Raw genomic sequence first — 14,160 nt, 5'->3', positions numbered from 1 at the left:
TTTTTTTTTTTTTTTTTTACTTTTTTAAAAGATATGCAATGAAGCAGAATGGGAAATGTTGGTTCTTCTTGGGCATCAATTTGAAACATCGGTTTCAAAGTAATGATCTCATTATACCACACTATTTTTACGACATTATGTATACTATATAAGTTGTTATTGTTGCCAGTTGTTCGTTCAGCGCAAGATTGGAGATATTTCTGAATTAACTTTCTCTTAAGATGCTTTTTGCATTCCGTTGTGTTTAATGTTCTTATTAGATTGAAGCATAAGTACTGATTATACTTGGTGATATTCTAAACACTTGTACGAGTATTTCTGTGGAAAATTCCAGAATTTTGAAGTGTTTCTGTTGATAAAATAAATTTAATTAAGCTGTCATTGGATTTGAGTGCAATAACAATCATTTACAAACTATTATCAATCTATTAAAACCCGTACACATGCAACAATATTATAATTAATTAATGTATTAAAATTGTTTTGAACGTGTTTTGCAAAACAAAAACAGGTAAAGAAAAATTCTGCTTGCGTTTTATGAAGTTTTGCAATTTTTCTGGCCACATAAGGTTTTAAAAAAAGGTTTGTAATTAATGCTTATATTTACCAATTGAATAAATAGCACTAGGTTTGACTTATATATATGTGTGTGTGTATTGAAATTCAATAATAAAATTTTAAAGATTTGAAATGATTAAATGTCTATTTAGACAGTTTGTATTCTTTAAACTGCAAATGCAAACTGAGAAACCTTTTGCAATTTTTCCGATAAATCCTTTTACTTAAAAGTCTTAAAACATATATAGGTATGGACTAAATTATTTATTATTTTTACTGCTTATTTAAAATTGTATGCTTTATAGAAACAAGGATGGGTTTTGCAAAATACTGAAAAGAAAAATTATTTGAAATGAAAATGTAACTGAGATCATATTTGTTTCAAAGATTTTAGATAAAAGTGTATTTTAATTTTTTCTCAGAAACTATTCATTAATTGCAAAATCATTCCTTGAAGTCATTAAGAACACTCTAATAAATACAATAAAAACTGGGGGGGGAGATATTGAAAATTGTAGGAGAAGAAAAACATTTTAATTGTAAAATTTTTCTTCAAAAATTTTAATTAAAAAAAAATTACTAGCAAAAACATTTTTTCAGCTTAAGACTATTTTGTCTCACAAAACCATTTAATAATATTCATAAAAAGTAGATGAAAATGCTTAATTTTTTTTTAAAAAAAATCATTCAAAAGGTACCGAGTCCCTTGTCGCGTTGAAGCGGATATGCACTTGTCTTAACTTTAGTTTTAATTTGAACGATATTTCTGGAATACCTAGCATCAGATAGCCTTGTCTGTATTTGTCTATAATTTTCGTATCTTGTACAGTTCTATCTAATTTTTTTTGGGGGGGGGATGCTATCAAATCCCCAGACATCTATCAGTGCGATTGTTTCACTGAGAGTCCGGTGAGCAGTAACTAAAATTAAGTGAATCGCACAGTATAGTATGGGAAATCTCCCCATTTGCCCTGCTCCTGAGAGGTAAGGAACATTCAACTAAGTTCTACCTCCAATTTGGCGAGGCAGTTAAAGACGTTAAAAGAACCGGGTTTCGTTACCGGTCGAATCTGCTCTTGTGAACGAGGCTTAGTGGGTTGTATCCAGATGGCATGGTGATAGGTTAACCAGCTGCCATAATTTGAATTCCAGAAAAGGCAAAAGATTTTTGCAATTCTTATTTGTATGTCTTTGCAACACTTGGACACTTAAAATATTCTTGAGATAATGACCTCTTGAGAAGTTAATGGAAGTGGGAAACAGGCATGTGGGCAAGGTACCAGAATTTCACTGTAGGTCATACAGGTATAGTTTCACCTCACTAACTATTTAGCTCTGCCCCTATTGATGAAGAACATTCTGGAAGATGACTCCGATGCTCTCCCACCCCTCCTCTCCTATTATCAGACCACTTGAGAGGACTTTTTGGCTTGCTAGTATTTTAAATACCCCTATGCCACACAGATGCTATAAACTTATGCCTTGTCTGGGATTTTGAACACAGGCTCAATGATACAGCAGCTAGCATCACTAATTACTGTACTTATAAGGGTGGGCACAGGTAGAAACTAGGCCAGCATCTCAGTATTATCATAGATGATTGAGGTATTGCTGTACCTAACTAACTGTTAAACTTCTACCCCAGTTTGGAATTCCCAGAGAGCACCCTCGGCATAGTCCATGTGTTTCCCACCTTTTTTCCCCTCAAGAGGATTTGGCTTGCCATTTATTTTGAGTGTCCCCTTGCTGAACTGATACTATGTGCTCACAGATCCATGCCTTCTCTAGGATTCAAACAAGTGCTCTTTCGACAGGTAAGACACATTTTGATCTGTTCCCTAAGGGATTCTTTTTAAAATTCAAGCAGAGTTGTGGAAATGTTTTCTGTCACCTATCAGGTGCCCAAGGCCTATTCCAACAACGAATGCAACCAACACTCCTTACTACGAAAAAATTCATAATCTTGATCTGATGTTACTGTCAGATATGTCAGATAAGCAAGATAAATGACAGCAATAAGAGTGGAGGTAGTTTTTGGAATAATTTATTTTGATAAAAGAATGTTTTTTGTTTATCTTAAAAGTATTTACCAGCATATCTAATTTTAAAAAAATGTTGAAAAAACAACTGAAACCAAAAGTAATTAAATTTAAAGGAATTCTATAATTATTAAGTGCTTACTTGAGAAAACATTTCCTAGTTTACAGTACATTAATAAAATTAATGAAAGAATACATGAATTAGATGCCTGTGTTCCCAAACGAGGTCATGTCCCCCCCCCAGAAAAATAAAAGTATAGAACCCTCCTTCCAGACTGAGGAAATAATCTGAGTGCCACAAGAAACCCTAAACAGGATATGAAGTATAAATTTACTATTAATTAAATCATTATATATGTAAATTAATTTTGAATTTGATGGATAAAGGATTAGAAACTGTATTTACCAAAAAATCATTATTATTTCAAAATCATATTAAACTGTATTTCTAAATCATATTAAACCTTTTACTAATTTTTACATGACACTCATTTTTTGAGGCTGTACAATGTGTTCGAGCTTATTAAAGTCTGCTTTTTTTAATACAGGGTAGTTTTTTAGGGACTATAGGATAAAGATACACTGATAGTGTTTTTTAACGGGTAATCCAGTGAACCGTGAATTTGGTAATGAGATTGTGAATAACTAACAGGTAAATAAATGGCTGATAATTAAATTAGATGAATAAAGGATCAGAAATTGTGACATCAGGTTTTTAGAAAGTTTAAATATTTTTAATTTATTGCATTTATTGAATGAATTATGTAACTTGTTTATTAATAAAAGGAGGAATTAAGTGAAATTCAAGAAGGAAATTTTAATATTAAATATCCTCTCTCATAAGGTAAATCATATCGCTTTATGTGACACAGAAAAACAGAGAAACAGCATTATGTGATAAGAAATATTAATTTCAATACACCTATGATTTAAAATTACAGTATTTATTCTGGAGATGAGATTCAAATATTTTGAATATTTCACATAAAACTCGAAAAAGAAGTATTAAAGTAGCTTCTGCCTTTAGAAGATTCCTATTTAATTAAGTGAATCGTTAAACATTTTTACCACGTAATTAAAAGAAAAACAGCAAACTGCTGTTATTGTGACTATCTCTTGGTATGAATTTAGTCTAGATTTGATGTATGAAGTCATTATGGTGAAGAGGGAAACATTTGCATCTGTCATCTGTCAGTGGCCAAGGTTGTAGGCACTTGATAAGTAATGGTACGTTTATGTATATTATTCATTCTTGATAGAGGAGCTCACCTGTGGCCAAGCGGTAAAGTCGCTGAACACTGGTAGTTCGGTCCGAGGTTCGAATCCCACGAACGGGCTGGCTGCATGGGTGTTTTCGTGGTTTTCCCCATGTGTAACGTGTATACGAGCCAGTTTCCCTTAGAAAGTCCTCCACAAAGGCATCCTTTCCCTTAGGCAGATAGCCCATGTGTGCTTTGTCGTAATTAAATAAACCAATTAAACCAAACCATTCTTGATAGAGGAAACCAAAGGCCTCCTATCCCTTTTACCCTACCACAAGTTCTGGAGAGGCCTGCATCATCACATCACACCTCATTCAGTCATTGTTCTTATCTTGTTCTTGGCTGGCTTGATAGTGTTTAAAATTCCCTCATATCATCCCTGGGATTCAAACCTGGGACCGATTATATACCAGTCTGCACCAATAACCACTGTGCGTAATAATGCTGCAACAAACTGCTTTGGATTGTATGTATCATTTCATACAGTTTGTGTTTTTTGGATTTCTTATCTGAGTGCTATGATATTTTTATTGATTGAATATGATATATATGTTTATAGGATTAATACTGTATATTCTGGTGTATAATTAGCACTTTTAATTTAAAAAAATGAGGTCGAAATTTACAGGTGTGCGTTATATGTGATACAAAAATTATAGATTTAAAAATATGGAAAAGATGAGCATATAAAAATTAGATTTCTACATGTAACCTAAATGCTGTTTATTTAAAAGAAATGGCATATCTTATGAACTTAAATGTTTTTATAATTGGATAACATTAAAAGTTCGTCATATTTGTCTTCCATTATATCATCGGGCATATCATCAAGTTCTAAATCATGTTCACCATCTCACTGTTTCGATCCATAAATAAATGATTATCTTCCGTTCGCTCTAGATTGTTAGGTATTTTTAAAAGGCTTTTGAATTATGTCCGTTTTTATTTCATTCCATGTTTTTATTACCCATTCACACATTATTTCTAGACTGGCATGACATATTTGGCGAAAGGGTGCGCGTTATACAGTGAATATACTTAAAAACTGAAAAATGTAGTTTGAAATTATAGATACGCGTTATCTACCGGTGGATAATATGGTAGGGTGTGTACCATATACAAAACTTGTACTGAACCAGAGTATCACAAGTATTGGTAGATAAATGCATTAATAACTTTAATTTCTGAAAGTAAATTGTTAATATTTCAATATGCTTATAAATAATTTAATTTTTGTTTCCAATGCTTTCAATTCAAATTTCTGAATCTTATTTTGTGATTAATATGAATAATATTGTTCTACTTAGACCCAGAATAAATCATGTGGACACCATTGTGGGCATGTAAGTTTAACTGTTTGGCATGTTTGTGGAATCTTGTTCAGCATTTTTAAAATATCATTTATATATATGTATATTATTCATATTTGGAAATGTTCAGTATTTTATCAGCTTTTTGTATTATACAATAGTGTCTGACATTTCTTCATTCTTTATATTGAAAATATTTCTTTTATTTTTTTACTTCTCTCTAAAAAAAAGGTAATTTTTGTTTAATTTGAATGGGAGAATAATGAGAAGTAGCTATCCAGAACGTTTTAATATCAAAGCAAGTACTCAATTTTACAAACGTCCTTCCCATATTTAAACTCATAATTTTTTAACAGATATTTTGGTAAAAATATAAATCAGAGTTTCTGTAGCATCAAGTTCTGGAGACAAGAAGTGTTTCAGACTCACCATGAAGTGGATAGCAGAAGAAAAGGGAAGATTTAATGGTTAAGTAAGAGAAAATGAAGAGCCTATCGAGTATCTGCAGCTTAGAGTAGTATACTGAACCTGCATATGCATGAAAGTTGAGTTGCATGTACTGCAATCAATATTCTTTAGGATCGTCCAGAATCACATTCATTCAAAGCCCTGCAAGCTGATGACTGTGCACCATTGCAGTGCTCTCCATTACTGATTCAACATTCTTCACTTGTTTTCGTCTGTCCATTTCATAGTAAATCTGTGGCAATTATGAATTCTTCAGAAATGCCATTTCCTAATGCTTTTTTATGTACAGGACTTTTCCTGATGCACACTGCTAAATTTTCGATATCCTAGCTTATGATTTCAGTTTTGCATACACTGAATTTAAATATGGAAAGGACTTCTGGAAAATCTTGTATATGACCTTTAGTATGTGTACCTATTTTGTTAAGGCCACAGAACTTCTAACTTGAAGTATGCATGAAAGCCAGACATAAAATAATGATTATGTGCTAACTATGTAATAAAATGTTCATTTACAGAACATATTCATTCATAATTTACAGAACATAATAATAACAGTTTTTGCTGAACAGAAAAGACCAATCAGAAAATTGCGGTACCCATTATCCTTCCATGCCAAAAAAAAAAAGGGAGGAAATCTTCTAATGATATTGAAGGGCATATGATTTCCTTATTATAATATTCTCTTTTATAATTTCTTACACCAAACATTTAAATCAGAGCATTACTAATATTTTCTGGAGTATCAGCTTTCTCTGTTTTGCAAAGAAGGTGGCAGAATTTTTTAACAGTTGCAGTAGAGATATCTTGGAAAATGAATTCCCGTCCCACCCCCCAAAACCCCAATTATTTGGGTATTTTTCCATTAAAAATTTTTTTTTACAACTTTTTATCATTATTTGATTTTTTGGGACACTTGGAAAATCGAGCATTTGCTCTTCCCAATCCAGCCTGTCAGGATCAGACTGATAAGGACCCAAATTGTTTTGTAATAAAATAGTTGAAGCTTTTAATTATAATTTATAAATATGTGTCATTGTCAGCTGAGAAATAAACTGATCTATTTACTTCTTTCTTTACACCAACTCCCTGGTTATGATGTGACAAAAGACGTAAATTCTGTTTATTTAATTTTTTGTTTTACACAATTTTAGCACTTTTTTATACATTTGTTCACTATGGACCTAAATGTTGTTTTATTTTTTCTCCGTGTTTATTATGCATGCAAACAATTTTATATATTTCTTTAATGGCTTGATCCAGGTGAAGTATGTAACAGATTTAAATATTATCATAATTTCTGGAAGAAAGGCCGCATCAGCGTAAATGGTGCACTCAAGAAAAATGGCAGGGAAAAAATTAAAATTATGCATAAACTCCACAATAGATTAAATCGCAAGTGACATCATCGTGGACTGTATATATTCAAAATCTTGACCTATGTCCTATATGACCTATCAGTTAAGAAAAATGCATGACATGAAACTATAACTCAGAAATAGATTAGAGATGAGAAATGTTGAAAATATATTTACGTTCACGAATATACGTATATTTACTCACTAAAGAAGTCCATATTTGTCATACTCATACTATATTATAAAAAATGTTGTAACAACAAGATATTAAATTTGGATGACAAAACAAAATTTTAAATTTTACTTACAAAGGAATTACAGCAAGCTGTACAACAAAGGAACCCATCAAAATCTCATTCTTCACTATCTGAATTAAAAAGATTTAGTAAATCCTGATCTAAGTTTTCTAGATCGTCATATTCATTCTCTTGGTTTACAGTCTCTTTATCTGAGAATATAATTTCATCTTCTTTGAACCCTGCTATTATTGATGATGTTTCTACCCATTTCCACGCACTTCCTACCCACTTTGCAACTTCTTCATAAGATGCTCTATGCCGCTTTTGGTATATACCCATGCAATCCTTCACTCATCCAACACTCCCACTGCTTTCACACTTTAGCCTTGAAGGATTTATTACTGTTATGTGCTAGAGTCACGGCACCAAAAATGTTATGGTTTCTTAAAGGTCTGGTACCTAAAAGGTTTCCTACTCTGTTGACAAAACACTTAAAATTTTCTAACAACAGTAATATACTAATATCAATAAGCCCTGTACATTTTTGCGTTGTGTTTTCGGATTAACCCTGAAATCAATTTGAGAATGAGACGGGTGAAAATCATGAGCACACACACACAAAAAAAGAAATAAATAAACATTGACTGATCTAGAAAAGTGAGCCTATTTATTAAATTCTTCAAGAATTACTTAATCCATTAATTTGTAGGCAATTTATATTCAATCAGAACTGTAATATATTGATGATTACACAATGCAGAATTAACTTAGTAAGCAAATTATATTCAAGCTGAACTGTAAAATATTGCTTTCTACAAATGCATACCCCTACAGAGTAATATTACTTTTATCTTAGACTCAATAATATCAAACTATTATTTCTATTACATTCAGGTAAACATGATCAGATAAAACTTTGGATAAATTAACAATACCCTCCCTGGGGAGGAAAAAAAAAGAATAATTAACAAGTTATACTTTCCAAAAAAACATTTCACACAGAATAATCAATACCAATGTAATTCACGTTATTGCACATAGTAACTTTCTATTTTCAAAAAGAATGATTTAACCGGGTAATATGTTAATTAAAATCAGGCCATTACATCCTACAAGCAATTTAGTCCCTAAGAGGAGCAAAGAAGCTCAAATAATGACACCCTTACCAATCAATCTTCACCAGAAAGAAATTCACAAGTTCAATTAAATAATTTAATGAAGAATATATTTCCTTAACCAATCTAACTAAGTTACATTCACTGTTTCAATTAAATAATTTAAATAAGGATATATTTCCTTAGCCAATCTAATAATTTACTTTATGGACAAACAAAATGACTTCATTAGAATTAGGTTAATTTACTCAACTACAATATTTTAATTCAACTAATTAAGTTATTTCAATCACTATTAACTATTTTAGTTATTAGAATTACTATTAGAATTTTTTTTTTTTTTTTTTTTTTTTTTTTTAACATCAGACCAACAAATAAAAGAAAACAAATAAAAAGACTTATCTGAGGAATCACAGGCTGCAAGTGAATAGGAGGAGGAAAACACCCTCATATTTAAAAAAATTATCGAGATGCCAAGGAGGACGGCTGCCGAGCGTGGTAGAAAAAGAGAAGAGTTCATATGTAGAGGAATTTTCAGTGGAGTCCAGAAGTTTCTAATTGATTTAGGATGCACTAAGGAGGTTCTCAGTTCCTCTGATAGTTGATTTGCAATCCAATATTGAAGTTAGTCATTGTTCCAGTTAGGTGATGCATTATGTAGTAGCGACCCCAGAGCTAGCAGTGACGGAGTTTCTTGCAGGGCGGAAAATAATTCTTAAAGGCGTGAAACATCGAGGCAGATGAAAACTCTATTCGTGGAGGAGAGACAAAAATTTTCTTCTTAACGGCACCAGTACTAGGCATCACCCTTCGTTGCATTTTTCTTTTAATTATCTTTTGAGTAACTTACATATTCAAACACAAAAACTGATGAGACTATAATTTAGTCGAGGTCATGATGCATATAACTAAGTCCCTCGTTCAAAACTCAAGGGCAAGAAGCCCGTAGATCCAAAGGCGGAAAAATGCATTTTCCAAAATAAAATTCAGCTGCCAGCGAGTACAGCGTCCGATGGTAAGTCAAAAGTGCAAAAAAGTGACCTTGTTCCTCAAAACACCCCGTTAAAAGGGAGGACGCCTAGTTGGCATAACCCACTCTTCGCCGAAAGTTAAAATAGTTGCAACAACAGCATACCCTCATGTTATCAAACTCGCCAAATCCATTACTTTGAAACCTCAACGGAAAATCTATGTTGCCAAACTTTCGCTAAATAAACACCACCTGTGACAGGGGGAAATTAGGAATTTCAACAACCCTGCAAGGGTCCCGACGAAAGAATGCTGAAAACTCACAAAAAATGACTTTTCAACCGGAAGGAAGGCATTTCATCCCCCTTTAACTAAATCACAAGCAAACGAAGAAAAATCTACTAATTAAAGCTCATAACTGAAATGCAATTAAAGTTAGAAAAACGAAAGTTATGCCAAATTAAAGAGCTAATTTTTCTGCAACTAATGATATTAAATACTAAGAAATCAAATTAATTTTTGACATGAAAAACTGAGTTTATTACGTGGAAAAAAATACTTATCCATTGTTTGCGTGTACAAGATTGAAGACGCAGTTCGCGTAAACTCGGAAAGCCAAAATATATTACACTAGAATTAATAGGCCCAAAAAGAATATAACCAAACTTGTGTAGCTCAAATTTTGAATAATTACAAATTAAAATTTTGATTTTTATGAATCACTTAATTAAATTAAATTCGCTACAGAACATTACCTGACAAATCTAGTGGTTGTAAGATTTTTGTCAAACCACCAGTAATTATTGCTATGGTCGTAGACAGTTTTTGACATCTGGTTTTTACATACTCAAGTAAATGAGCATGCGTGGAATCCATTATCAATAATCCTTTTGGTTGGAAAAAAGATCCCTTACGACACTGCCAAACCTTTCAAGCCACTCATGCATGATTGTTTCGCATATCCAACCATTCTCATTTGCACAAGTAATTACGTCATTAGGAAAATCTCCCATCGGAATAGTTTTTTCTTTCAAAAATGATCATCGACTTTAGCTTATCACCATTTGCAGCACAAGCTAACACACATGTAAATGACGTTCTTTCATGACCCGCCATAAGCACACACAACCGTACAGTTTTGGGCACCAATTTCATCAACAGTTCTGTTTGCAGGAGCGTCAAAAGCTAACGGCATTTCATCCGTATTTATTATCTGTTATGGAAGAAGTTTTTATTTATCAATAATATCTCTCTTGTATTTTAGAAAAGATGCCCTTTTTATCCTGCCAGTCCCTTGGTAATTGTTGCCGGAGTGTTGTTCTAGTACGCACAGAAATATTTTTTCTTTTCATAAATCTGCTACACGGGCAAGGCCCTTTTTTGAAATCATTTATGTTCATTTGTTTTGCCATAAATTTTGCTTGTAAGCGAATTTTTACAGTCAAATTTGCCATGGCTCTTTTCTGTTGTGGCATATTTTAAATTTTTCTTTTTCAGTTCTCCAATGTCGCATGCATCTCTTGTCCACTTCAAACTCTCAAGCTGCTGCTCTATTTTGTATTTGTTCAGCAAGTGAAATACATTAATCTTAAAGCCAGCAGTATAGCTTCTGTGCCGTTTAGGTGCCATTTTAAAAAATTTTCCACTCCCTTCTTACTTAAAAACTATTCAACAAATACTTGTACCCAAACTGATAGGATCTGTATCTGGCAGAATGCCAAAAAATATTGATTCGTGTGGAAGGGGAAATACCTCAGAATTCATTATTGCAACTCAAGTGGTGTCCGCCTTTGCAAAAATTGCAATAGATTTTCAATGGAAAAGGGAGAGAATGGGTCCCGGAAGATTCATCGAATGGTAGAGAAGAGAGATTATTCAAACTGATGAGAATGCTGATTTGAAAGAGGGAAGAATGTTACTGTTCTGGGATCCCGTTTAGGCACGTAGGTCCGTTCAAGGGAAAGAATGGGAACAAAATAAAGTTCGCAAAAAGAAACTGAGTGGTCTTTTGTGTGGGAAAAGCACCAGTCTATGTACAATGACAAGGTCATCCAAACTGCATACAATAATAAGGTCATTCAAACTATGCACAATGACATCATAGGAAATATTCTTTTTTAGTGCATCTAAGTGTCGCATGGGTAGAAATGACGCACCCACTGAAAATGTAAGTTTTAAACACGTAAACGGTGCAGCATTTCTTCCAGAAATTATGGTATAAATACTCTTTCGCAAGAAAAATCGAAGCATTAAGAAGGACTTTTGCAATCGTGACCAAATGTGGTATGCAAAAACATCTTGATCGAACATGCAAATGATCAAAGTTTCAAGCCAAATGAAGAGAAATTGTGATCATAACGTGCATTTCTAGTGCGCAATTCCCAGAGTATAAAACCAATAACAGCGGCGGCCCACCAGCGGCCGAGCGGTAACGTCGCTGAACACTGGTAGTTCGGTCCGAGGTTCGAATCCCGCGAACGGGCTGGCTGCATGGGTGTTTTCATGGTTTTCCCCATGTGTAACGTGTATACGAGCCAGTTTCCCTTAAAAAGTCCTCCCCGAAGGCATCCCTCCCTTAAGGCAGATAGCCCTCGAGTGCTTTGCCGTAATCTAATAAACCAAACCAAACCAATAACAGCGGCAGAAAATTTATCTTTTTTTGTTGCTGCCATTGTAATTCCGTAAAGAAGCAACTAAAGAGGTCATTATGACGATATCAAAGACCTTATAGACAACTAAATACTTTGAACATGGTTGCATTGCAGGATTCCGTGAAGCTGGGTGGTCATACTGATCAATAGGCCACTACATGCAGTGTACAGACACTGATGTGCAAAGATGTTGGCAGCAATGGATGCTACAAGGAAATTGCAGACAAAATGAATGCTCTGGAAGGCCAAGGAGCATAAATGTGAGGCAAGATAGAATTATTCACCAGGCCCGACCCGTCCAACTGTATCATTGTCGACTATTCGACGCTCTACAGCCACATCTACACCTCCCGTGTTACCGTCCACCATCTCACAGCGCTTGTTCTAAGGTGGGGTTACGCTCACAGAGGCCTTTAAGACATTTGCCTTTAACCCACAACATCAGCGGAGTCATCTGGAGTGGTGTCGCAGCCAATCATTGTGGCTGCCATCAGACTGGCATCGTAGAGTGTTCAGCGATGAATCCCACTTCACTCTTGAAGCAGATGACCACCGTGTTTGTGTCTGGAGAGGCGCATGGCCAGCGGTCTCAATCAGCCGTTGTTTTACAGGGCTGATTACAGGCATACAGCCATAACCATAGTGTGATGATGTGGGGCGCTATTTCTTTTGACAGCAGGCCATCTTTGGTCATCTTCTGTACATCTTTAACAGCTCAGTATGTTTATACAGTCAACAGTCTTTAATCCGGACTTGTCGGCACTTCAGCGATTCCGGATTATCGATTTTTTCGGATTATAGATCATCAGTTTAAATCTGGTAAGATGACATGCAGAAATCATAAAATTAAAATATGAAACCATAATTTATGAAATAAAGAGCAATTATGATCTAAAGGGAATCAAAATTTACAAAAAAAAAAGCTTAATATTTATTTGTTTACTTTATTAAACATTTCTTTCAACACGCGCATGCGTAAAGCATACATTACGCATAGTCAAAATTAGAAAATTGCAATCAGAACATTATTTGATGTGTACTAGTGATATTTATAATGACGAGGAATTTTATTTAAATCATATCAAAGACGGAGTACATCGAGATGAAATACTACATTTAGTAAGGAATTATAAGCTGAACAAAGTAAAAACATCTGCCCTGAAGATAAGGATAGTGCTGACAGATCAACTTCCAGTTCATTGTGTGCGGTAACGTTCCCCCCACTCCACCCCGGCAGAGCAGCGTGAAATTGATAAACATATTTCGGAATGGTTAGAGAAACAAAGGCTATGCCTTTATCCATTTTTTGCAGCAATTCCACTTTTTGTTTGATGGACATCAAAACATACTTTTACTTTGTAGATCTTTTGGTAGCTCCAGCATCGGAAATTCTATTTGACATAATCGAAAGTTCAAGCTTACTTTTATAAAATTGCTCTAACAGTCTGCAAAAAATAAAAAGCCGGATCCAATTCGAAGATTAATTAACAATGCAGTCTGCAACATTAACTGAAATAGATAATTAGATAATTTTAGCTTAGCTTATACCATCCGTTATACATTAAACGCACATTCGTAAATGTATTATGCGCATGCGTGAAGGTACTACGCGCATGCGTGAACGCATTATGCGTTGATGCATGCGCAGAAAGTTTGTAGCTTTGAGGTCCGGTTTATGGATGTCCGACTTTTGACTATAATGTTACAAGAAAAATATAATGGGATATGCCAAAAGAACCTGTAGTAACGTTGAGAGGGTCTGCATCACAAAAAGTAATACTTTGCATATGGTGGATCTACATAGGTTGGTTTTGGTTTGGTTCATGTGATTATAGCAAAGTCTCAAGAGCATCTTCCTAAGGGATATGCCTTCATGGAGAACATTTGTAAGGAAAACTGGTCTGTATACATGGTAGACATGGGGAAAAACACAAAAACGCCTATGCAGCCAGCCTGTTCGTGGGATTCGAACCTCAGACCGAACTAGTGTTCAGCGGGAACTGTGCATTATGAATTACTGCCATCTAACCAGACAATGAATTTGGAAAAATTCTGTTCCAGGTGGCAGTTTTAAAAGTAGAATTTCAAACAAGTGCCCAGAACTAACCAGCTGTTGAGATGTCTTTAATTTTACATGCTAGGCCCCCAGATTTCATTGAATGACAGACAGTTATTTGAGTATGGGTGAGGT

At 34.1% G+C, this 14,160-nt stretch overlaps 1 protein-coding gene across 6 annotated transcripts in view; it reads left to right on the top strand.

Moving 5' to 3' along the window:
- The window catches only part of Smn (survival motor neuron), a 129,008-nt gene that overhangs the window by 89,777 nt on the left and 25,071 nt on the right, over positions 1-14,160 (top strand). For 3 of the 6 annotated variants that reach the window (XM_085827272.1, XM_085827269.1, XM_085827267.1), the window contains one exon: positions 5,167-5,202. The exons of 2 other annotated variants lie outside the window; for them this stretch is intronic. In XM_085827272.1, the coding sequence (XP_085683398.1) occupies positions 5,167-5,202 (36 nt within the window). Of the gene's footprint in view, positions 1-2,203; positions 2,309-5,166; positions 5,203-14,160 lie in introns of those variants that run through there. One more of the 6 variants, XM_085827270.1, reaches the window with a different exon arrangement.

Source organism: Stegodyphus dumicola, chromosome 11 (assembly GCF_044657685.1).
Source record: "Stegodyphus dumicola isolate Sdum_Otavi_A_Nest chromosome 11, ASM4465768v1".
Lineage (NCBI taxonomy): Eukaryota > Metazoa > Arthropoda > Arachnida > Araneae > Eresidae > Stegodyphus > Stegodyphus dumicola.
The sequence above is the reverse complement of the archived record's forward strand: the minus strand, read 5'-3'. Positions and strand labels throughout refer to the sequence as shown.